This window comes from Mesitornis unicolor, unplaced genomic scaffold, assembly GCF_000695765.1.
Source record: "Mesitornis unicolor isolate BGI_N332 unplaced genomic scaffold, ASM69576v1 scaffold4328, whole genome shotgun sequence".
Taxonomy (NCBI): domain Eukaryota; kingdom Metazoa; phylum Chordata; class Aves; order Mesitornithiformes; family Mesitornithidae; genus Mesitornis; species Mesitornis unicolor.
This window is the reverse complement of record NW_010202409.1, coordinates 30,637-57,092: the sequence shown is the minus strand read 5'-3', so window position 1 is coordinate 57,092 and position 26,456 is coordinate 30,637. Positions and strand designations below refer to the sequence as shown.

Genomic DNA, 26,456 nt, shown 5'->3' with positions numbered 1-26,456 from the left:
AAGAGTGTGACACAGTACAGCAGGGTAAGAGAGAGACCTGTGAACCCCACTAAAAGTGTGCATGGCTGCACAGGGAACTGCATTTATTTATACTAATGTGATTCATCCTGTCATTCCATGGATCAATATCTAAAATAGGTAAAATACTATTGTATGTAACTACCAACCTCTTATGAATTCTCAGTAAAGTTTGTCCCCATGCCTTTCAGCACTGCAGAGCAATCTCAGTAATTATTAATTAAATTCCTGCTTTTTTACATCTTGTCTAAATATGTTGGGGTTTTCTCCTTTTATTAGATTTCTTGCATGTTGCAACAAATATTAAGACATGAATAATGAGTAAATTATGTGACCTTACATATACTTTAAATCTATTTATATGAGGCAAGATAATAGTGGGAGGAGATGCTGGAAATCTGATCTTGTAGGACTGCACATGTATTTTAGTCATTCAAGCTTAGAGTTGCAATGGATAATAGTTTATTTTAGCATTTTAGTTTGCAGAGAGAGATCCCAAGTGAATGTTAGGAAACAAGAAATCTAACAGGAGAGAAGAACATGGTTTGTGCTGAAAAAGATTGCATTGAAAAATGTTAAAGGAATATTAAAATATTTCACAAGATTGTTTTCAGTGAAGTTCTATAAATCTTAAAATGTCATCATGATGCTTTATTTTTGTCCCATTTATTATGTAAATTTTATGTGCTATTTGACAACTATGCCATTTTATTATATGCAGAGTAACTTTAAATATAGCAATATAAATATTGTAAAATGTGGATTCTTGCTTAATAATTAAGTATTAAAACTGTATTTTGAACAGTAGAATGAGATACAATTAACATTTTTAAAAATGAAACTAGTACCAAAAATTATTGTGAGAATATGAAGAGTATTTGCAATTTCATCAGAGGTAAAGAGAATGAATTTACTTTTTACTTACTGCTCTTCACAGAATCCTTTCCCTTCCTACAGGAAGCATGAATGTTTGTTCTAGTATGAAATCACTGGCTGTTTTAATTGTTTATGTTCTTAGTATGGAGAATTTTTAATTTCTTCAACTTTTATTTTTTTATTCTGCTCACGTAGGCAACACGGAAGGAGATTGAGAAACACCAGGTCAATCTTAAGAGCATCAGTGATTTAGGAGAAAATTTGAAGACAGTGCTGAAAGGAAAGGAAAGTCTAGTGGAGGATAAACTCAGCCTCTTGAACAGTAATTGGATAGCAGTAACTTCACGTGCTGAGGAATGGTTCAATCTGTTACTGGTAAGGAAAATGCATTTGTTCACCTAAAGGAAATATTGGTGCTCCGCCTTATAGAAGTGCTTTTTCTGGTGCCTTGGACTACACTTATTGAATACATAGGTACACAGACAATCAGACTGATTGTTATTTAGTATGTGGTGTATATTTTAAGAATCTGACTGTTTACAGAATGGTAGATTTGTGGAGTCTTGACTGTTAGTGCTTCCTGTTCCTGTCTGCCTCAGTAGTTCCTGGACTATTTATATTTTCCCTAATCAATGAAATGCAGTTTCTGCCGAAGCACCTAGACTACTTGAATATGAATGAAGTGAGAGAGATAGTCAAATAGTTTGAACAAGTCTTGGTATTGATGCCAACAGCCTTGTCTGCTTTTGGCTACATTAGCATTTCTGTTTGGAGTAGTGCAGGTGGGAAGTCCCTGCTTGCATATTGGTTTGGTCCACAGGGTAGCTTTTGTGTGTGTCACCTAGATTCATTTCAGAGGCAACTAAATCAGAAGCTCAGAGTTCACTCCTAGTGTGCTCAAGGAATATAAGAACTGCATGATGTCCATGTTTTGTGGTGCCTGTTTTCATGGGGATACTTAGTTAAGGGTACCAGATTAATTTCAGTCCAAAGTAAAATCCCTAAACCACATTTAATTCCGATTCAGGAGCCCCAGCCCCAGCTACTTGAATCTGCTAATATTCACATAACTATATTCTCCCTTAAAATTAATTCTGCTATGAAGAGATGGCAGCTTGAACCCTTAAACTCAGAAGAGTCTTAACTGTTCGATTGCCAGAATGCTTTGGGAAATCTTGAATTCTATTTCTTGTGCCAAAAGAATGGGAATACAGTTTCAAACCAGAGAAACTAAATTGGTTCTCAAGGGTGGGTTACCCTTTATCATGACCTTTCAGAGCCTTATGAGCTAGAGATCCACTAGAGTCTGCATGGCTACCTGATGAATGCTTTTCCGATGGATATACAGCATCACTACAGGACTTCTTCAGCTGTGTGCACTATACAAGTGCAAGCACCTTTTTGTGCCTATTTTATTTGGAAAACTTAAACATTTCATTCAACATGATATAGGTGCTCAGCTTCAATGTGAAACTGATTATAAGAAACATATAATGGAGTTTACAGACTGGTATAGTTATGTATTCCTCTACTTTCTCTCTGCTTTGGACTCTACAGTTACTGAAAAGTGAACAAGTTTAATTTCGTAATGTAAGCATCTTTGCCACAGTTGACAGACTTGTAAACACAGACTGAATATTGATATTTTAGTAATGTACCAGTGGTAACCACTGCAACATGTCATTGAGCTGTTCTTTTTGGCTATAAAAAGTGTTACTTAGTATTATGCCAAACTACACATAGCTCGCCTGGAGTTCTGAGGTGGATATGTGTAGACCTCATTCTAGTGAGCTCACCAAAAAAGACAAAAGATTTGTAAATTAAGGAGGGAAAAAAGAAGACTTATCAGATTTATCAACTAGAATAGCTTTTTAAAAAGCAGGTTCTCAAAGCCAAGAAGTTAAGTGAAATGCAAATTAAAGTTTTATATACAAAGCTTGCATTATTGATTGTGACTTTGCAGGTGCACCCTTGTTTCTTCTACCTTAGTTTCAATCAACATAGTGGCTTTCCAGAATGAGTTCTGTACCTGGTTCTTGGGAAGCTCTTCTTTCTACCTCCAGTAGGTCTGGCTGTCAGCTTCCTGTTCCTCCCGGCAGCCTGGCTGAGCTGCAGACATCCCTGTCTTGCTGCAACTGTGTCACCCTCCTGCCTGTCACTTTGGAAGCTTCTCTGTCTCCTAGAATGTCTTTTTAAAGAAACATAATTTATAAAGTGAGAGCAAACAAACAACAGATTCTATCCTTCGCATAACAAGCAGTTACTGTCTAAAATAAACAAGTTTAATTTAATAATGTGTGCGTGTTTGCTACAGTTGGCATAATTATGGCTATTATTTCAGTTCTGATTACAGTTTTTGTATCCAGTATTTGCCTTTTCCACATACAGGAATATCAAAAGCACATGGAGGCTTTTGATCAGAATGTAGCTAATGTCACAACTTGGATGTATCGTGCTGAAATACTGTTGGATGAATCTGATAAACAAAAACCCCAGCAAAAAGAGGAAATTCTTAAGGTAAAAAATGTGGTTTTCTGGAAAGCATTGATTTTATTCTAAAAAGGAATGTCAAAACTAGCGTATTTTGAAAGGTATCACAAGTTGATTAACATTCTTTTTTCTGTGATAAAGCTGCCCTGTGGCAGCTTGTAGATTACTTAATAAATTTGTGCTGCATTGCAAAAGTTAAATCCCTGCAGAAATAAAACCAGATATGTTATTGTAAGTCTTGGAGACTTCTTGGTGAGTAGAACAGCAGCATGCTAAACCAATATTTGCTGGAAAATACTCCTTTAACACATCTGGTTGAACAAAAGCCTTTTTTTCCCATGATCTTTATTTTTAATAGCTTTTCTCTTTTTCTGTGATACTTTTCTGATGTTGATGTTATCTCTGTTTGTTATCTCTGTTTGTTATCTCTGTCTTATGATTGTTTTAATTCTATAAACACTGTTTGCACTGATGCCAGACCAGCACCACAGACATGAATATTATATGGTGAACTAGCTGTATAATAATAGGTTAATATATTGATCAGAAGGTTTTATTTGGCCCATTACATCATTTGACCAGCTAATGAAAAATTAACTTGCAAGATAGATGTCAATTTTAAAGTATATAATTTAAAATGCCGTCTTTGTTGAGATTTAAAAACTTAAAATTGTTATCTATATGGATTTCTTTTTCTGAAATCAGTGTGAAGTTTTGCTTTGTATTGAACTCTGTGGTCAGTTCATACTATCTGAGGAACAGTTTGCAAATCGAAATCAGAACTGGCACTAACACAATTATAGCATTTACTAAAGCAAAACTTTACAAATTCCAAGGCAGAGCGTAAATCAATGCCTCATTGATCTCAGTGGGATTACAGGACAGACTTGCAGCTGAATGAACAATTTTGCCAGCATCAGGTGCAAAGTACAATTGTCTTTGCCATCAATACAGGTATATATGTTTATGTTGCACAAAGACATTTCAGGTAGACAGTGAAATGTGATTCTTAATGCCCAGCTGTGTTCATGATTCCTGAATGCCTGTCTGTCTTTTTTGGCCTCTTCCCATACTGGGATCTACTGTTAACATTACTGTTGCATAGTAAAAGGTATTTGCGCTGAGTTTTTTGTAATTTGCAATAGATTTATAGAAAAAATTCCCACTGGTTTTCATCTGGTCATTTTTCCCTGCCTCAATTATGGGTGTAAACAGTAATGAAAGTGACAACTTTACGTCCAGATCCATGATACATGAATTAGCAGCTCTTCTTAGATTTAGGAACATAAAATAATATAGTGTATCCTGAAATATGCTGAGGATTGTATTGTTGCAGAAAAGAACCTGACTAGAAATAATGTTCACCATTAATTTTCTCTAGGAGATATTAAAACAGACATGTAGATACATTCCTGCTATAAATTTGAGGGATATGAGTGGCAATGTTTGTATTTCTACAGGATGTACACACTCGCATAATTATCTGAATTTGCTTTGTGGTTTTGCTCCCTATTCCTTTGCACACTCTCTCTCTCTCTCTTTCTCTCTCTTTGCATTTATTACTAACTTCAAGCCCTGTCTCTTGCTCACGGACTGTAGCGCTTAAAGGCTGAGCTGAATGATATGCATCCAAAGGTGGACTCTGTGCGTGACCGGGCAGTAGACTTGATGACAAACCGTGGAGATCACTGCAGGAAAATAATAGAGCCTAAACTGACAGAGCTCAACCAGCGATTTGCAACTATATCACAAAGAATTAAGAGTGGAAAGGTAGGAGGACTTGCTTCCATATGGAGATGCATACAAAATGGTATTTACATAACGTGCACAATTACAACTACATAGCAGGCTGCAGTTTCTCCAAAAACTAAGCTTCTAAAGGAAAAAAATGTAGATCCTAAGAATATATATTTTTTTTAAAGTGTGAAGGTTTGAATTTTTTGGCATTAAGGTCTTTTTTCACTGTTTCACAATTAGAAGTATTCACTGACTTTATATGAATGTAACAATGATTACTTCATTAACTTATAAAATCTGAGCATGTGGGAACCAGTAAGATTCTTAATCTTCTCAAAGGATTATTAGCTTTCTTTTTGATAGAGATTGGTTTAAGGGGCTAGTTTTTCATTTAATGCACTTAGTCTTTTCTTATGAGGAAAAGAGGCTGTGACTTACCAAGGTTAGAGATATACATATATAGTTAGATAGGTAGATATAGACAGATCATATCAATTATACTTCAGCTACTCATCTATACAACTAGTTTGACTACTGAATCTTAATTCTATATGAATTAGGTAATTTTTAGTTGTGACTTCGGAACTGGAATGAGGGAGGGCATAAGCCACCTACTTTCTCCGCTGTATTTGCTGCCTTTATTGCGGAGAGCTATTCAGCTGATTAAAGCAGGCAGTTATACAGGTCAGTATATAGGATAATGGGAATGCATAGATCCCAATCTTAACTCTTTTTTCTGGCTAGTGTAATAGCACTGGAAATGGATGCACAGAGGATCAGTGACAGGGCAGGAAATAAGCTTTGCAAAAAGCATAAGCAAAGAGGCATGGTTTTCATTAGTTTGGGATTTCGTAGGGCTTAATACCCTATGTAACCAGAACATTCTTTGTGGTTATTTGAGTTTATTTAGGTTTCATTTCTGGAACAGAAAAGAATATGTCCTATGAATAAAGATCATCTTTTTTTTTCTTTTTTTTTTCCTCTCCCATTGACCATCAGTAGTATTTCAGCCATTCCAGTGTGCTTCTCATTTCCATCTTACAGAAGTACAAACTGTAGACAGAGAGCTTCTTGGCCTAAAGCCCAAACAGCTGTGTTGTGTGACATTTTTATTCTGAACATCTTCTATCTGCAGTTTGGATTTCCTTCTCAGTTTTACCTTGCAGTTCCACAATGCTGGAAGCATACAGTGCTGATGCAGCCTTTGATAGGGTTGTGTGAAATTATTGCTTGTCTTAGGGAAGAGTGGGAGTGCCTGTGGATGGTTTATCCAGGGTTAACCATTTGCATTGCATGTTGTGTGCTCACTCAAAGAAGGGGAGAAAGATGCTTATCACGATGAAGTGTCTCCAGAACACAGCCTGCATACATCTTCCACCTGGCAACCTTCTCTCTCAGGTGTTCTCCCATTTATTATCATATAGGCAAGATGAGCTGGAATGGCAGCACCTCACTAAGCTTTCTATGTTATGTACCTAGCAAGATGAGAGAAATAACCACAGCATATACTTTTAACAGTAAATTTGAATTTGGGGGACCTTTTCCAGGACCTTGGGGACTGGTCAGCTGGGGTATGATTCACAAAGAATATCTATATTTAAAGGTATTGCATTACATAGAGAAGCAAAAGCTTGTCTGGATTCCTGATGGTTCTACTGACTTGCTGTATGCATTTGGATAAAGGACTAAATTGCTGTGTGCCTTGTTTTGTCCACTGCACTTCTCTTAGTCATGAATTCAGCTTCATGGGCTGAAAAGTTATTATTCCTATGGGGTGACATTATGCTTCCTAAGTGTTTGAGTTTTTTCATACTTAGGTAACATCATTCACTCAGAGTTATCTTTTATAATCTATTTTCAACCAATTCTCATCTGTTTTCACATTGGATGTATTTTTTCAAATGCTAACAATTATCAGTACAACAGTGAAAGTATATAAGAAATGACCTGTGAGGTCAGTTAATGGCAGTACGTAATTGTTGTGTCCTTACTTAACAAAATTATCATAGTGTACTAAAATGAGACTTAACATTTTCAAATGGTCTTTGAATCTCATTCAGTTACTGGAATTTTATTTAGTATCTTTTCCTTCCATTTTCCTTTTTGTTATTGTTTTTACCATTTGTCAGAATTTAGTGATTTTATATTCCAGTCTTATTAGTTGGTCTGTTAGTGAGATTTAAGTACTTTTGAAGACATCCTTCAGAGCATTTGAGTATAAATTACTGTGTAGTTTTCTATTATTTCTACCTCAGTTGAAGTGCTTGCTGAGTGTAATTCTGAGTTTCTTAATGTAAAATTTGTGAATATAGTATTATTCTCTATAAATAATATATATTATTGTATTTCCATTAATGTTCGTAAGGGCATGAAATCATTGTCATTATAACAATCAAACAGATACAATTAAGGCATTTTTACCCTATTTCTCCCAGGTCATCTGTGGAACAGCTGAGACTAGATAATGTCCAGTGTCTCTTGTTTTAGCTCATTAACTTTGATTTTTAACGTTATTACAAACTTTTGCTTTATAATAAATACCAATTGTACTGAGTAAGAGAGAGCAGATTAGAATATAATGTGTTTATGTCTTTTACAAGATGACAGTTTTATGTCCAAGAGTTCTTAGAACATCGTGAAGCATTAATTACCTTTACATGTAAATTTTGTGCAAGAACCATGAAGAATTTATTGCTTGTTCTTGCATTTAAAGCTTTGAAACAAGAAAGTTTTTTCTGTTGTTCCTTTGCAATGCACTTAAAAAAGGTAGTTTTATGTCCTGTAGAATTGCATATTGTACATTAAACTATCCATAGGCACTTGAGTGTAAGGTAGATGAAGAGTGGCGTGCTATTGTTAATAAGTGGCACTTCTTCTAGAGTTTAAAACTGAACTTTAAGCTAAAGCACCATAATTGTACTGTGATTAATTTTGGAAAAATTGTGTCTGTTTTGTTTGGTTGAGGATTTTTTGGTCCTCCATTTTTGTTGAGGCTTTTTTGAAACACGAGCTCTTTTAGTGAAGTTTTGTTGGGTTTGGGTTTTTTTAATAAGTTACAAAATATTGTTAGGGGAATATCTTATACAAAGATGATCTGGTTTTTGTTTTGTATAACTCTCCTGGCATTTTTGCTTTTCTTTGTAAGAAAGCAATGATTTCAAAACACTGAAAGAAATTACAAAAATTTTCACAATTGGCAGGAGTAGATGTTTTTTCGTCTGAACCAATTGCTTGTTGTTCTGCAAGTAATTTCTGACAAACCAGATTTAGCCAAGTAGTGTCAACATTTAAATTTTTAGACAAATCGTTATGTTAAAATGTTTATTTTAACCTGTGTTTTCTTACACACAAATGTGATAATTTTTTTTGTCTTTTTTTAATTTTCACTTACCACAGAATTCTTGTTTTCTCATATGGAAATTCTACAGTGTTTTAAAATACTGTATACCTATCTTTACTTGTTGCTTTGGGTACTTTGAGTTGTACGGTTTAGATATTTTTTCGACATGATGGAAAGTCTACCATTGTTTTGGCAATAGAGGGTGGAATAGATGTCTCTTTACATTTATGTTTCTAATAAAACTATTAAGTATGTGATTTAAATAAATAATCTTTGCATTTCTCCCATTTTAGCTGTTCATTCCTTTAAAGGAATTGGAGCAATTTGACTTCGATATACAAAAATTGCTTGAACCACTGGAGGTTGAAATTCAGCAGGGGGTGAATCTGAAAGAGGAGGACTTCAATAAAGATATGGTAATTTGGTTTAAATGGAAGCCTGAGTGAAGTAGACAGGGAGATGAAAAAACCTGACGGAAAATTAGAAACTCCCATATATGCTTTAGGATCTTTAGATATGAATTGGACAAAATTTTACTACGTTAATATATTATAAAATTAAAAGTCCTAATTTAGCATTAACTAAAAGTATTAGTGCTTAGTTAATTGTTAGTTTATGAGAAAAACATTTTTTCAACCCTTGTGAAAACACTAAGCAAAACAGGAATATTATCTTCAGGTCCTGTAGTTGTACCAGCAGTATTACAGAATAGAGAATGAATATTAAAATCTCTGTAGCAGTATAAGGACCAAGAAAACTCAGAATGATGTATCTAAACTGGCAGTATAATAAAAGACATTCACTGAAAACAAGTGCTAGGCAATGATCATTGAAAGAAATGCCACTTGCTAATTAGTCCTTAACAGATCTGATTTGACCATTTATTGTAAATAGCTTTTGTGGCTGTTGTAAGCTTTATTACTGATGTTTGCTCTTTGCAAGTAGTAAAACCGTTAGTGCATATTAGGAGGGGAAAGAAAACAGAGAGGACTAAAATACTACTGTGCTTTATTACTGTTGCCACTGTGGTGTGTTTTCTCCAGAGTGATTTTCAGAGGGATGACATTTCTTGGCTGGGCAGTAACAGAGATTCATCTTTAGGACCCTCTCTGTGAATCCTCAGCCAGATCAAATATATGTTTCTTTACAAGTGATATTCTTATCCTATTAAGGAATTCTTCAAAAGTAGCTATTTTATATCAGTGCTGAAAGGAATCTTTACAGGACTTTTTTATTTTCTTTTTTTTTTATGCACAAAAATTAATGTTTAAGGCAGCATGTACAGCAGTGGTAAATTTGAAGTTAATCAAGTTTGACAGGACAATTTCCACTACTTGAGGATATTTTGTTCCCTTTCTTTACATAAAATGTTTAGGGTTGTTCAAGAGAAACACTCCCAGAAGCTGTGTCATAGATTCGACTTCAATGTTAAATGTACTTAGCGGTATCATTTTCCTTACCAGAATAGCTGTCTTGCATTGTGATGATGCATGAAATGGTCAGGCATTACATGGTTTCCTATCATGCTGGCAATTTCCATGACTAGCAACAGTGATTTAAAATATTTTAGATATTTCTATGCTTTTTGTTTTAAAGTAAAATATACTTTACATTTTTGCCTTTAGTGTTTTCATCCCATTATCCTGGACGCTGCATATAATCTAATATCAAACATCTGCAGATTTTCAAATGCTATTTTACTTATACCCTTCAAGTGTTATCATGTGTTGTAGAATGCAGGTAAAAGCTATTTGGTCTTCAGTGTAGAACAGCAGGTAGCTGTTAGATGATTACCTTAGCAGAGGAAGTGTAGTTTTTATGTGTCTGTATCTCCTAGTACTTAAGTAATAATTAGATTTAAATGCCCATTATAGTTGTTGTTTTTTTTAAAATCAGAGTGAAGATGACGAGACCACGGTGAAAGAATTGCTGCAAAGGGGTGACACGCTTCAAAAGAGAATCACAGATGAGAGAAAACGGGAGGAAATAAAAATAAAACAGCAGCTGTTGCAGACTAAACATAATGCTCTCAAGGTATAGGAGCTACAGTTATAAACACATGCTACTAAAACATTTTTTCCTTAATTTCAGGGCATTGTACTGTTAAATTAAATGAAACTTCATTACTATTTAGAGATGAGTAATTTAAAACTATTTAGCTATAAATATATATGTTTTTCTCATATACTTCTTTTTATGCCTTGGAAAAGACAGTTTAAATCTCCAACTTAACAAGTACTGTTTTCCTCTCAGTGTTACAACCATGTGATTGCCAGTTGGACTGCAATGATTTCTTTGATAGTAATTCCTTTTTTGTTTAACATACTATGCATGTTTTCTGTGTCTCCAACAGCAGCCAAGACCTTAGTTAGAATCAGTTCTCCAAACTTATCTTATCAGTTGTAGAACGTACTTCTGGCAATGAGTAAGTTGTTTTATCCTTTAGTAAAAGATATGCTCTATGCTCTTTTAGTGGGAAAGGTTACTTCAGGGTAGGTGGTAGTACCAATAGACCTAGCAGCTAAGAGGCTGAAAACCAGTGTCACATATCAAAATTCTGTTATCACACTCCTGGAGGTATAACTTTATGATACTCTTCCTAGAAACATCCACACTGAGACCAATTTGGACAAGCTAATAGTCTTAATTGGAAGTGTTGTCTTTCTAGGGAAAAATAAAACTAAGGAAAGAAAGAATCTTAGAGTTGGAAAGTCACCTTGGTCACCTATGCGGAGCTGTAGGCTCCGGCTAATAGAAAAGAATTTTTCATCTCATTGGCAAGCACAATTTTTCTTTCTTTTGAAAATTTACATTAAGCTGTTCTTGGCTCGGGGAATATAACATGGTTACTTTTTTATTATTTATTTTTAAGCAGCATCTTTCCTTTCCTGTGGTTTTCATACTTTTTTTACAGTTTTGCAGATCTGTATGAATTCACTAAAAGAGTAACTGGGATATACCATTATTTTGTCCACCTTTAAAAGAAACTTGAAATCTATTCAGTGTGTCTTTGACTGTTCCAAGTTAAATGGATGTAATTCATAATTTTTGTGGAGGAGAAATGAGAAAAGTGTTTCTAGACACTATTATTGACCAGATCCTTACGGGCTGTTTTTATGGAACAAAGTAATTGATTTTCCTTTGGGTCACTCAGTTAAGGTGTTCAACCTTGTCAGATAAAATTCAAGAATGGTTGAAGTAAATTCATCAAACTATTTTTATATAAAAAGTACCAGTAATTTTTTAATTTACTTCTTAATAAGAAGTTATAGTAGTGAAAATGTTTTCTGAATTCTGTATGAGCAATTTAAGCAGTTAAAGCTAATGCAAATGGTATGTATTTAACAATAGTTATATGAACTAAAATAACATTTATTAACTTTATCTTTTTTAACCTTAATACGTTTATCAAGCTGAGTCACAAGCACAAGACATTTGTTATGTAAATGGTATTTAATTTAGAAAAAGGAAGCCTGTCTTTGCATACATTTCTGCATTTAAATGATTTTCTTTTGAATAGCTACAGAGTTTGCATGCAGAGTAGAATTTCACAGGAGACCACAAAACACAGGAAGCCCACTTATGGCTGGATACTAAGTGGGCTGTGTTTCCATCTGTCCAGCAAGTATTCTGAGCAGAAGTGTTTTATATAAAATATTGACATTTATGTAAGAGTCTTAACTTCTCTGAATATTGGTGACTGTCTCAGTGGTTTATTTGAAATGTGAACAACCCTGAATTAGGGAGCCTGCTTTAAAAGAAAAAATAATGTGTTAAATTTATGAAAATATGCTGTGTTTGGTTACTTATATACTGTTAAACTGAAGAAAATATGCTGTTTTCAGATACCTATATACTTGATTTAAATATCAAAGTTTAATTAAAACAAATAGTGGCCTTGTGCACTTTTTTTCCCCTTCAGTGTGCACACATGCCAATTCATATTTTATAAGCCTTTAATACATATTCTGATAATGTCTGCACTGTGAACAGGACTTGAGATCTCAAAGAAGAAAAAAGGCTTTAGAAATTTCTCATCAATGGTATCAGTACAAGAGGCAGGCTGATGACCTAATGACATGGCTGGATGACATTGAGAAAAAGTTAGCCAGTCTACCAGACCACAAAGATGAGCAGAAGCTAAAGGTAATGTTGTTTTGGGATGGCAGTGGTAGATCTTTTTGAGCAATAACTTATGAATTTAACAGACAGCAAATGCAAGAAAATTTCAAATAGATACAGAAAACTGTCAGTTCGGTTCTTTATTTTTATTTAAAGTAAAACATAGTTATCTGTGTTCAAACTGACATTTCTTTGTTGTACTATATGTTGTATTTCTTTGTTATACAGAATGTTACATAAATAATTTTTTTATGATAATATGGAAAGTGTGCAATATATTAAGAAGCATCAAATGTTTTCTAGTAAAAATTGTAATTGATTTTATGTATCTTTGTTCCAGATGAACAAATGACTTACCGATATATGGATGACCTCTTTCACATGTTAGCACATTCATTTTCATCAAAACATATTCATATGTCACTGTCGATCTCTATAGATTTATTTACATACTGTGAAAGATTTTCCTAGTTTATTTTGCATCGTCTTTCTTTGCTTCATTCTCTGTTGAGTTTCCCACAGAATAAAATAGGATTTAAGTAATATATTAAAAAGTCAAATAATATATTTGTGAGCTGTCCAAACACTATTTGTCCTGAACATCCTGACCCTTATTGAGAAAATAATTTCTCCAATTGCCCATCACAGAGTACTAGCAAGAATCTGGAAGTGGAAACTGTTGGCCTTTGCTAACTAGTTTTCAGTGTGTAGTAGCTGTTAGTATCTCTACAGCTGATCTCCAAGAAGGTTCTTCAATTTTAGTTATTTTTGTTTTGTTTAAATGTAAAATAAGGCATGAAATAGCTGTAAATTTTAATTGTAACAATAAAATGGAAATGGAATTTCTGACAGAAGTATTTTGCTAATTTTAAGTTAGCTAACTGTCCTGGGCCCTGTATTGGTTTTGCTCACTAGGAGATTGATGGAGAATTGGAGAAGAAGAAGGAAGATCTGAATGCGGTGCACAGGCAGGCTGAACGCTTGTCTAAGGATGGGGCTGCAAAAGCAGTGGAGCCAACTCTGATACAGCTCAGCAAGCGCTGGCGAGATATTGAGAGCAAATTTGCTCAGTTTCGAAGACTCAACTATGCACAAATTGTGAGTTGTTACTGGCAAACCCATATGTTTGCAACTGCTACTACTAACAGCATCCTACTAACAATGAGAGCTTCAGGGTCAGTGTTAAGTCTTCAGATATTAATAAGAAAAACCCTATTGTCTGCAAGTGGGGGAATCTTTGTATTCTAATACAGTAGTTCTCTGCTTTGGTCTTAAAATTGCCCTTAAGTTTAATCAGTTAATTACAAAAAACTCAGCAATGAAAAATTCATGTTTATTTCTGTTGCCTCATTATTTTTCCATAACATTTTCCAGTTTAAAAACGTCAGTTTGCCATGCATCTAGTTTGTTCAGTGAACGTGTAAATCAGAAAAATTGTCCTTTTCGAACTACCCATCCCATGCCAATTTTAATTGTTTTTTTATTTGTCCATAACATGTTATACCCATTTTAGGAAGAGACTGAAAAAAAAACTTCTTATGACACTATATATACACAGCTGCTTCTTCAAATGCTTGATTTCTCAGAGGAATTTTTGCAAGAAAGTGTACTTTGAAATTTGACAGGATGAAAACATAATTTTATGAACCAACTTTGTGTCTTCTGATTTTGAGTTGTTCAGTTGTATATAAAATATAATTTTTCCTACTGGTTTCTACATGTTGCAATAACTGCATAAAGAAAAGGGAAATAAACTGTCACTCTTCTAGGTTTATGCCCAAAATAGGTATTGGGTATTACCCATTTGGAAGGTTGCCAGAGATTGTTTTTGCATTTACATGGCAGTTTTTCCGTACCATTCCTCCTACTCTGCTCATTGTAATCTGGGCTTTTGATTTTATATGAAGAAAGATAAGATTTGCTCTCAAGAAAGTTGTTGCGTTATGTGCTCTTCTGTAATCTTAAAAGTGCTAGTGGTAAAGGAGTGTTTAAAAAAAAAAAGATAATTATATTTTTATTATTTTTAAACGCACCTAGATTGCAGAGGGGCAAAACTGACAGGATAATGAAATTTAAGTACATAAAGTGGTATCTCTCATTGATATATTGTCAACTATGTTTTAAAAAAAGAAAAGAAAGTTCTAAAAATCAAAAATACTGTATAACCTCTTGGTCAATATAGTCTTCTATATAATGTACTATGTATTTTTAACTTTTTTACTACTAAATTATGTAATGTATATATAAATATAATGATGGGATAGCTATGCAGTTAATGGAAACAATTAGAGAAACAATAACTTTGGTTTGTATGTTATTAAACCCTGTTCCATCTGATTACTCTTTTCAGATTACTATGGTTTATATTAAACTTGATGGATGTAATCAGTTGCAAATCATTTATACTGGCATGGAGCTAGAGCATGGCTTGGAGCTAGACTTCACTTTGTCTTGTAAATGAGTCTTTTCTTATAATGAATATATTTGTTCCTTTGATAAGCAAGTGAAAAATAAGAATGTGCATGCAATTAATATAAGAACATTCTGCTGTCAATATGCTTTTTATGTCACCCGACACCTACCATGATATACGATGAGTATATCCATTATAAAATTCTACTGGCAAATCAATAAAACTATATATTAGCATATTTTTATTTAAAATATATAAGGTAGATACAGCAGCACATGTGCTTTTGACTTGGTCAGAACAATACAGTCACTGACTTTTTAAAGCCATGTAACCATTACATGAATTTTTATTGTTAAAATATATTATTTATATTTTTATATTCCTGTAATGGTTAATTTTTAAAATATTGTCAAATCTTTCATGCAATAGGGCTATGTGTATTTATCTGGAGAATGAGGACATTAGTCATTGAAATTTGCAATGTACAGGATAATTACTATATCCTCATTTCTGATGAGAAATATCACTGTTGACAATGAGCGAAGTGGTATTTGTATGAAATATTTTAGAATTTTTACAGAAGCTACTGAAACTGGTGAATGGCAGTATATTTTCATGGCTCTAATCAGAGTAAGAAGTTCAACTGCCTTGTTACTGTCTGAGTTTTGGTTTTGCTGAATCAGTGAATTTTTCTTCAGTCCTTTTTTTTTTTAATACAGCCTAAGTACCTACCTCACAGGGATGTTGTGAGGATTAATTAATTGTTTGTGCAAGACTTTAAAATAGAAAAGAAAAATGAAAATTCAAACTATTCACTTGAACACATTCATATACCAGCAAAAATAACTTTCACAGTAACTTTTCTGTTAACCAGCAACTGAATAAAACATATAATAAAAATACAAAAAGGATTTTATTTTTAAAGCAAAAGAAATAGAAAAATGCTGAATTTTTATTTATAATTGATAATGTATTCAATAAGAGACTTATTTAACATTTCAAAGTTGTTATTATATAAGTAAATGAGGATTTAGTTGTATTGTATATCTTGCAATTCATTGAATTCATTGAATAAACATAGAAAGACTGCATTGAAGAAGACCTTTAGTTATCTGGCTTAATGACAGAATTGCTTTTCTTAACTTTGTTGGGGCTAATATATTTTTGATATCAAAGTGTGACATTAAAATGATCATACTCCCTGGATTTTACTTTTCCCCAATATTTGTTGGGAAGACCTGTCAGAAGGATACAGGAACCAAAACCATGTAAGAATTGATTCTTTCTAACATAGTAGTTTCCTATAAAATTCTAATTGTCTCACAAATATGTAGCAGTAAATATCCAGCAACTAACTAATAAATAAATATGGGTGTAAATATAAAAAGGAATTTTCTGTCACCACTTTTGATTATAAGGTAAGATGTAGTTATATTACTTCAAACACTGCATGTTCTGTTTAACGCCACTTTTGAGGCATTATTCAATTTGATATAGTGGTCATCTCTTTATATAAAAATCGTCAGAGAGTAATCTGTGACATTCGATGGGTGGTGGTGGGTTTATTGCAATAATGGGCTAAACATGGTACAGAATTACATAAATACAACTTCACAAGACCTAAAATGGCACTGAGTGGGAAAAAGTTTTTGGAGTTCATGCTGTTTTATAAGTTTCTTCCCCGCCCAGTGTCTTTATTCATATTTGACAAAACAAACAGTGAGCAAAAATCAGGTTTTCAGTGGGGCAGAATTCAGATTCCTGTGTTAAGAAATGTTTAGTGTTCTACTTCATTATCTCTGCAGAATCTAAAATAATTAAGCTTGGCAGTCACACAGTATTTTTAGAAAAGTTATCAATCCCCTTTGCTACAATTTAAACCTAAATCTTCCAGTTACTATTCTTCTCCAACAATTTATGCCATTGTTAAAGGTTGATGAAAATAGTTATAGGTTACAGTGGAAAAAACTAGATTCAGATAGCTTAATTCAAATTGGGATCAAAATCAATTATTGATATATTGATTATATGTAACTAAATTAGCCCTAGTTAATATCTGTTTTATTGAAGTTTGGTTTTTTTTCATGCTTTCATTTCAGCAGTCTATGAGCATGTTTATGTCATGACTCAGTTTAGATTTGATTGAGCTGACTGAAATTACTCAGCATGTAGAGTACTGAAGGCCTTTATCATGAGAAAATATTTTCTAGATTAACATAGCTGCACAGCCTACACTTTAAATTCTTATTTCATATGTCCTATTACCATATTTTATCAAGCTATCAAACATTCTTTGTGCCATTGCATATGCTGAACTATGCTGTAAATAGTAAGCCAGAGTATTTTTAGGACAGGAGGAATATTTTTCTTGCAACCTATCAACAGCTGTCAAAATTATGTACCTATTGATATATATAAGCGCAAAATAATAGGCTTACCCAAGTAATTTCAGTAATTTCTTTGGTGACGCACATAAAGTTTCTATTGAAACTTATGGTCATTTTACTACTGAAATATTTGGGCCTGGATTTTGGCCATACTGGGAACAACAAGGAAATAAATCAAATGGTAAATATCAGAAGAAACTTTTTCATATCAGTTAGACTATGCTTTCAACATTCAACAAGAATGAACAAGGAAAAAAGCTATACAAAACATGTATTTATTTCTATAAGGTAAGTGATTCAGTCTGAGCTGTTCAATAGTTATCTGCAATATGGATAAAATATCAGTACTCTTAGTACTAACTATGAAATAAATATCATAATCTTCAGTTTTCCAAATAAAAGACATTGTACTGTTTAAGATTCTATAAAGCATTCAGAGATTCAAAATACCTGTCTCCTAACTGGAGAAGTGATCTTCTTCAGGTGAAGAGAGTATGTGATCAACTTCTGGAATCAGATTAAGAACTGATCAAATGTACATCTGAAATTCAAGAGTTTGTTTAAGTTCGGTCTTTCAAGGGCATCTTGCAGTTTTCAGTTCATATTTCCCTGTGGAACTCTAGTTCATTTAATGAAATTTAAACTTTGGTTTTTTAACTGTTAAAATATTTTTACATATAAAGATGTTTTCTAAAATTTAATTCAAACATTATTTGAAGTAAATCTGTGACAGTTAGATAAATGCTGTCCTAATTATCAGTCTGCATCTAAATAACATGGATACTTCAGTGGTAATGTGCTACCATTGTTTTTGATCATTGTTTTCCACAATTTTCACAAACAGCAGCATGGGAATGAAGTGGTTTCCTTCTCTTATCCTTGCTTAAATATTTATTTGGGTAAATAACCAAGTAATGGTTACCAAGAAGGAGCAAACTAATTCTTCATTATTCCTATGATGAGTGGGAGAGAGGACGAATAAAAGAGAGAAAAGGCATTAGAAAAGAAAAATAGGAAAATACCTATTGAACAGAAGAAAAGAACTATACGGTGATGGATTAGTATTAGTTTCACCTATGTGCTTTAGGTCTCTTAAGGACAGGACAGAGGTGATCCTGTGACACCATTTAACTTTTCTGACATCTGCAGTGGCAGCTTTTTCAACAAATAGCTTTACACAACACAGCTGAAGACTGGGCTTTTTTGACTGTGGCCTGCAAACGGGGTGAGAATCTTTGGGAAAAGAATCACAGCTGAATATTTACACCCATTTTCTAGCATCCATCAAGCTGGAAATTGCTATTAGAAAATTTATTCCAAATATGCGTATTTCAAATACTTTAGTTTTATGTCTAATTTAGGATAAGAAAGCAATAGAAAATACACTGAAGATGAATATTGTCTTTGATATAGCTGAAGAGGAGCTAGTTTTATAGATGCACTTTACCTTCTTTGTGTCTAAAATGAATGCATACATTTTTGTGGTAATTTCAGTGAAGACCAACTGTAGCCTTCTTTTGTAAAAGTGGACCAGTTTACTATAGTGTTTTGAATTCTTCCTTCTATTTGTATTTATCTTATTTTGTATGTCCTTATTAATACTTTTCAATATTCACTTTCATTACTGCAGATCTACAGTATTTTAATAGACTGAAGTTAGATGACAAAACTTTACAGAAAAGGTTTTTCTCTGCCATTTTTCATTATCTGCTATAAACTTTAGTGATCTGAATTACATTCTCTAGCTTAAAAGTGAAACTCAACATCTTTACCTCATCACAGAGGAATGAAAACTCTTGCTGCAACTTGGACTAAGTCTGATTTAGGATGCTGTCTTTAAGTTAAATGAAGGACTTATACGAATGTAGTCGTAGCCATGCCACAGGCTTTTCTTACTGTTCTCTGGGTGGTTGAGATGGAAACAAGACTTAACAGCCTTTGGCTAAAGAATGATGTGTGGAGTAGCACCCAGTTGTCTCTCTTTTCAATTATTTTTGGACAAAACTGAGTATTATACTAGTAAAGTATTTTCCTCCTTATAATAACTATTTGGGAAACAAGGCAGCTAATTGCCATCTTATTTTCTCTGATATAGTAAATCATAATTTTTTAACATAATAAATTACATGGTGAGGAATTTTGTGTCAAAAATACCTGGCTATAATAATGATTTAAATAATAAGGGAGAACACTTGCTGCACATTTGACTGGCCCTAAATGACAGTATCTTTTGAAGAGATGACGTTCATCTCTGTGTACAATTAACAATATCGTCACTCTTTTTTTTTTTTTTTTTGCATAGATGCTTCTGAGCATATTCATAAAGGTGCAGAAGGAAGGAAATTTGTATATGTACAATGCGAGTGCTGAATATCTATGTATGTATGTATAATTAGAATCATAGACTGTGTTGGGTTGGATGGGACCTTTAAAGATCATCCAGTCCAACCCCTCTGCAGTGAGCAGGGACAATGTTACCAGATCAGGTTGCTCAGAGCCCCATCAAGCCTGACCTTGCCACTCCACTGCCACTCTGAGCAACCTGTTCCAGTGATCTATCACTCACATATTGAAGAACTTTTTCCTAAATCTATCCTTTTCTAATTTAAAACCATTACCCCTCATCCTATCGCTACATGCCCTAGTGAACGGCTCTTCCCCAACTTTCTTATAGGCACCTTTCAGGTATTGGAAGGTCGCTATAAGGTCCCCCTGGAGCCTTCTCTTTTTCAGGCTGAACAACCCAAACTCTCTCAGCCTGTCTTTGTAGGAGAGGTGCTCCAGCCCTTTGATCATCTTTGTGGCAGCAATTTCATTCACATTATTTTAAAAAAATCTACATCTTAGAGTAACAAATTCAGCCAAAGTGATAAACCCTATTATTATTCTGTATGATAGCATCTATATACATGTAGATTAAGGTTATTTTAAGAAATAAAGATGGAAAATAATTAGGTAATGCATTTTAATCTTTCTGGAAGGTGTCAGTGTTTAAGGTTTAGGACTTTTCTCTTGGAAGCTGTTAGCATTCAACACTTATGTGGTATTTTAATGGTATTTTTAGATTATTTTCTAAATTATCTCAGCAAACATCTAACAGATGTAATTTGCATGAATATCTGGAAAGTTAGCATGCCAAATCAACAGTCCATCTGAAAATGAGTTAGTCAATTTAGACATCAGATGGACTTTATTCTAAAATCTGTGCTTTATTTAACCTTAATTGGTTCCTTCGTGATCAGTCAGTAGAGTTACACATATTATTATTTGAGACAGACCGGAAGCTTCATGCATAAACACTGTCTAAGACTGGGGCACTTCTGTAGTCTTAATAAATCAGCCATTAAATAAGTTGGCATTGATCAAAGTCTGATCCTAGGAAGGCTGCCTTCCAGCATATTGTGTAGAACCTTGTTCTGCCACTATATACACTGTTTCTTCTCTATAGCTTACCACTCTCCAAGAAACACAGTTTTTAAGTGCTATTCTGAGTAAAAAGTAACTTGAAATTCATTCCATTCTTTTGTGTTCTTCCTGGTGTGCAGGTAAATTTGAGCACGTAATGTTAGTTTAACAGAATCAACAGACACTGTCACAACTGGGCATCATGGTTACAAGGATGCAGGACTGTGCAGAAAAGTTTAATCTTCTAAAGTATCAACTAGAAGTTTCCTTAAGTATGACAGTTCCTTTATGATATCTGTATGTTTATTTTCAGCTGTGAAAAATATTACAATGGTTAACAGCTCTATGGATTTATGGATTCTATAGTTAGCATCTAAGAACTTTCAAATACATACTGTCTACTAGGAAGTAACACATATAAATCAATTACAAAATTGTTTTCCAGGTAAACCTTCATAAAATTCTAAAATAACATCTTAAAATATCTGTTGAAAACTAGCCTAGGATGTAGATTTTGCAACACATTCTGACTTTTTTCATTCCAAAATGTAAGACGAGTACATGTAAGTATTTTCTTACTGATATCTAATGCTGAGAATCTTTTTTGACTCATGGGTAGTTAAAGGATAACCTTCCCCACAAAATGCTAGTGTCTGTACACGGCCTGAGCAGTCTTTGTTGAATGGTTATGAGCTATAGTCTTTATTTTTTTAATAATTCCTTTTATAGTGTTACAAATATCTGTTTAAAGTCACATGACAGAGACATACAGATTTCATTCCACTTGTCAATTTTGAACTACTGTAGTTATTGAGATATGCCATCTTTATCAGAAATAATTAATGTATATACATAAGTTATTTAAAGCAAGAGACATTTTCTAAATCCCAGTAGTTCCAATTAGTCAATTATGCCATAATGATACTGGATTTTGTTTTTCTTCAGGACATGCCAACATTGCAGCTATGGCATAAGATATAGAGTACTATTTTTTTTTTAATTTACTGAAATAGTTGGTTTATATCACACATAGTACAGTGTATGAGAATCTTATGTCCAAGCCTCATCACAGTTGAAGTGAATGATTTTTTTCCCTTTGCTAAACAAATAGATATCAACAGAAGTTGTCAGGGTTAAAAATTAACAACAGAACTGCAAGAATTTTCAATTTATGCTATTTGTATTAGTCTCTTATTTGCGTGAATGCTTGCAGGTCTTGAGAAAGGAGCAATGGTTAAGTTTTCAAATAAGCTGCAGCTAAGTTCAATATGTAGCGGTGCTTCAGCCTGAGGAAAGTCCGTATCTGCGGGCAATCATCTAAGCCAGAATAATAATAATAAAAAAGCACTGTTAAGCAATCACAAGAGGAAAAGGAATTGCCAAAGTTGTTCATTTTACCACGTGACACTGTATTTGTCATCTTGAAGGGCTCTAAAAGTATGAGAGTCTGTGAAGCTGCAGCACTAAAATGCTTTTTTGCAGTTTTTAAACTATGTTTTTACCTTCTGGGGAAAGGAAAAAATCAAAAAAGAAAGGAAGAACGAATGAACTCAAAGTTACAACTATGACTACAACCTACAGAATGATGAATTACTCTGTTTAATGTTTAATTATTATATCTTTTGTCCATATATTTCTTCTTTTTCTCTCATGTAAATGTGAAAATAACACACTCAAAGAAAAAAAAATTAGGGGTGGAATAAGTATTCATCCAAGTCTTTGAGCCAAGCAACCACAAGTATCTGTCCAATCCACCATACAGAGCTCATCAGAGTGTAGCATGACTATCTGAGTTTTTGACAGATGTCCCATATCTTAAGCCTGACAGTACAGGGAACAGACCTTTTCTTACAGAGAAAACCTTTGCATTTCAAACAAATTATGAAGGTCAACAGTAAGACAGTGGGAGTAAGTTCACACTGGTCTATACCTGTTGATTGATGTTTTTCAAAATAAAAACCTGCAATTTTCCACTGCTATTCATAGCATGTAAAAATTACTGAAATTTTTTCTAATTAATGCTATTATTAAGAATAGTTTCATTTTAACTAGCTTTATTTAATATTATGTATTGATATAATTTATGTATTGATATTATTGTATAGATATAATTTATGTATAGATAAAATATATTCATTTTATCATGGTTTAAAAATTGTTAATGTAGCATTTCTCAACCATTAAGATATGCCTCAGCAGTGAACTTTTATGAAGACTTAGAGCAATCTCTGTCCAAGAAAAGTGCTGATAATAATCACATATATTTTTTAATTTTCAATTTAATGTCACCAATAAAGCCAGATGCAAGCATTAAAACAATTTTTTAAGTATTGCAACATGCAGGCTTTTGTGAACTGCAATCATACATTAGTAGAAAAATCACATACATGAGAAAATATTTACATTCTTACTTGAAAACATGATTTTTAAAAAATTATTTTAAATATATTTTATTTCTACAAGTGCCTTTTAATGCCTTGCCTTCATGGAATTACATATGCATTGTATAGATTTTTAATCCTATAGTGAGGATTTAGGTCTCTCTGTAGTTGAAAGAGATGCTTCTTTTTGTACTGATAGATAACTTTCTTGTGGCTGACTAAGGCCATCCAATCTTATAATGAAAACTCCATGTTATTGGTACAATTTTTATCTACCTTCTACATATATACATGCTTACAGGTAAGATGTGCTAGCAATACTGTAGACACAGAATTTATTTTTCTGAATGTTAGCTGAAATCATCACTCACAGTTGGCATAGGAAGGGGTGAATAAAAGCTGCTTTGCATATAAATGCACTTGAAAGTGGCTTTATTGATGTCTGACAGCATTTGATCATACTTTTGTGTTTTTAATTATTTATTTGATGCTAACCATGGGCTGTCAAAAATCATGGAGTTTAGAGTTTGCTCTAGAAAGCAATAAACTGTCCCAAAGTTCATTGACCTGTTTGAGGCCTTTATCTGCCTCCATAATGACTGACTTTTTTATGCTGTCATCTCTTACAACACAACTGCTTGTAAAGAATACTTTCTCAAGCATTAGTACACTTCAGAAGGAAGAACATGATTGTTTGGTTTTCCTGAACTCCTCATCAGGATGCTGGTAGGAGCAGTGTCATGGTACAGTAGTGCTGAGAAGTATGTTAATAATATATATATTATATTGATATATATAATATATTGATATATATTGAAACAGATATATTGAAACAGAATATATGTAAACACATATTCTGTTTGTGTGAAGTTAATAACTCAAAAGCACAGCATACTAAGGTGTCTATGAGTTTGGAGGCCTACACTGAGAAAAAGACCAAAAATGGAACAGTCGTCAAGGCCTAACACAAAAAGGTTAGAAGCTTTCTGGGTGTAGACATTTGAACAGTAAAAGTGGTGTTGGGATTGTTCCCTCTGCAGAAAGAGGAAAGGAAATGGATATTCTGAGATGGGTGAAGTGTTTTTTAAGACCGAGTTTTCCAGTCCTAAACAAAAATTAACAGCATTCTCAGAGGTTAGTTAGCCATGGCACCACCAGATAATACTGCTCTAGATGTAGGCAATAATCATCACAGTTACTTCTTGGGGTGGTGTTTGATTTTATAGGCAAAACCTGTGTCATTCCTAACATCCTTTTTTTAGGGTTGTTTTGTTTGGTTTGGTTTTGATTTGATTTTGGTTTTTGCTTATTGGTCTTCTCTGTAAGAGCCAGTTCATGAGTGTATTTCTTGTCTTTCTGTTGCACCTGCTAGGAGTTAACAGTCAATAAAATCTGTCACATGTAGGTGGTCATGTTTATGCAAAGATCCTGTACCTTAATTAAAAATATGTAATGATGAGGAAGAAAATTCGATTTACTCTTCTGTTGATGATAATGCTTTGTGAAAAGGAACACATGAAATGTTAAGCCTCACCAAAAGTTTTTTTCAGAGACTAGAAATTGTTTAGATATCAGTATATCACTCATAATCAAGAAAAAGTGAAAAAAATAATTTATATAAATAAAAATGTATTTTGCTGCAATAACAGTATAGGAAATGGCCATTTACACCAGTGTTTTCCCATCGTTCTTAACAATTTATTTGTATTATGTGTTATTTGGGTTTGAGTATTTTTCAAGTAACTACCTAGTGTAGTCTGCCACTTATTCAAAACCATTCTTAAGCAGTGATATAAAACTTTAATTTCCATGTTCTTATTTATTTTTGATCATTATAAAATGTTAACCTACCCTGCTTCTGATGAACTATTTTAGCATTAGCAAAGACATATATCTTTATTGAATTAATATTGTTTTTAATAGTAGTGATTCCCAGCTGCTAAAATCTCCCTTTTTAAACATTTTTTCTCATTACAGTGTTAATAGATGATTTGGTTTCAGCTGTGCATTTCTAGTAAAGTTACTTGTCCAGAATATAGGGAAGGACTCTGCCCATTGTACCTTTTACAGTATGGCAATTCCAGCAAACATAAAGACAAGCCAAAATTTTTTCCGTTTCTTTGCTGATTAAAATTGCCAGTTCTGGATATCCCTATCCTCTGTTGTTTAGTGCAGGATGCCAACTTCTGCCTTGGGTTGTGCTGTGCTACGATCAATGAGGGAAAGAAAAAAAAACAACAACAAACACCTGTGACCTATTGAAAAACTCACTAAAGGCAAAGAAGTTTTATGTTGGATTTCTAAAATTTCCAACTGTTTTATTTAAATAATACTCACAAACAAATGATTTTTGATTGTTACTCTTTTTTTAGAATAAGGTGTTAAATAATGTTGACACATATGAGGGCAGGTTCTAGTAGACCTCTACTTTCATATATCAATCCTTTTATTTAATTATCTGTGTGTAGTACTTTACACTTTAACTAATTATATAAATATTGATGGTTCGCGTCAACTAGAAATTTCCTGAGTCATGTTTTCTGTAGAACTATATGATAAATTGTCCAGCTGTGAGAAATATACATGTAAAGTTTTCTGTAAAGGGCTGTATGTGTGTAAGGTTGCACACATCTCATTAACATTAATGCAAGTAAAGATTACACATATCTGGGGGGATTACTAAACCATGTATGTCATACCAGGTTCAGTCTTGTCTTCAATTGGTCCTTACCCAATTTTGGCACTACTATAAATAATTAAGCATCTTATCCATGAAGTTCTCACACATCAGATTTCTGCTTGACTTTTTTTCTAGTTTCAGGAATTATTTATAGCAAGAAGGCACAGATTTTATTTTATGTACACATGTATACATGTATGTGTGTACAAGTATACATAGTGATTAGCCTCAACTTGGGTTAAAAAATAGATTAAACTAATAAAACTGTAGAAACTAATTATGTATTGTGTGTCACTTTACATATTCTTGTGACCTCATTTTCAGTGAATAACCTTGCACATCTCTTTTCATTACTATGAATATAAATGTTCTTTCTTCTCAGTTAAAAAGTAAAATACAATTATAGTTAAAGTGTTCCTTATGTGGGTCTAAAGCTCTCTGCTACTTGTAGAAGGGTCTCTGTGATGTCTTGAGTAATGAAAATATATTACTCCATGCCTCAGTGGCCTGTTGAGAATCTCCCATTTTCTAATCAACTGGGACAGCTTTTTCTTTAGGTTTACTGGGGTAAACTATTTTTTTTGCAGAGCCTGTGATTCATGAAACA

At 33.4% G+C, this 26,456-nt stretch overlaps 1 protein-coding gene across 1 annotated transcript in view; it reads left to right on the top strand.

Moving 5' to 3' along the window:
- Positions 1 to 26,456, top strand: part of LOC104545283 (dystrophin) — a 100,393-nt gene that overhangs the window by 59,976 nt on the left and 13,961 nt on the right. The window contains exons 17-23 of the mRNA XM_010190380.1: positions 1,090 to 1,269; positions 3,283 to 3,411; positions 4,984 to 5,154; positions 8,755 to 8,877; positions 10,358 to 10,495; positions 12,455 to 12,607; positions 13,499 to 13,681. Of these exons, the coding sequence (XP_010188682.1) occupies positions 1,090 to 1,269; positions 3,283 to 3,411; positions 4,984 to 5,154; positions 8,755 to 8,877; positions 10,358 to 10,495; positions 12,455 to 12,607; positions 13,499 to 13,681 (1,077 nt within the window). The remainder of the gene's footprint in view (positions 1 to 1,089; positions 1,270 to 3,282; positions 3,412 to 4,983; positions 5,155 to 8,754; positions 8,878 to 10,357; positions 10,496 to 12,454; positions 12,608 to 13,498; positions 13,682 to 26,456) is intronic.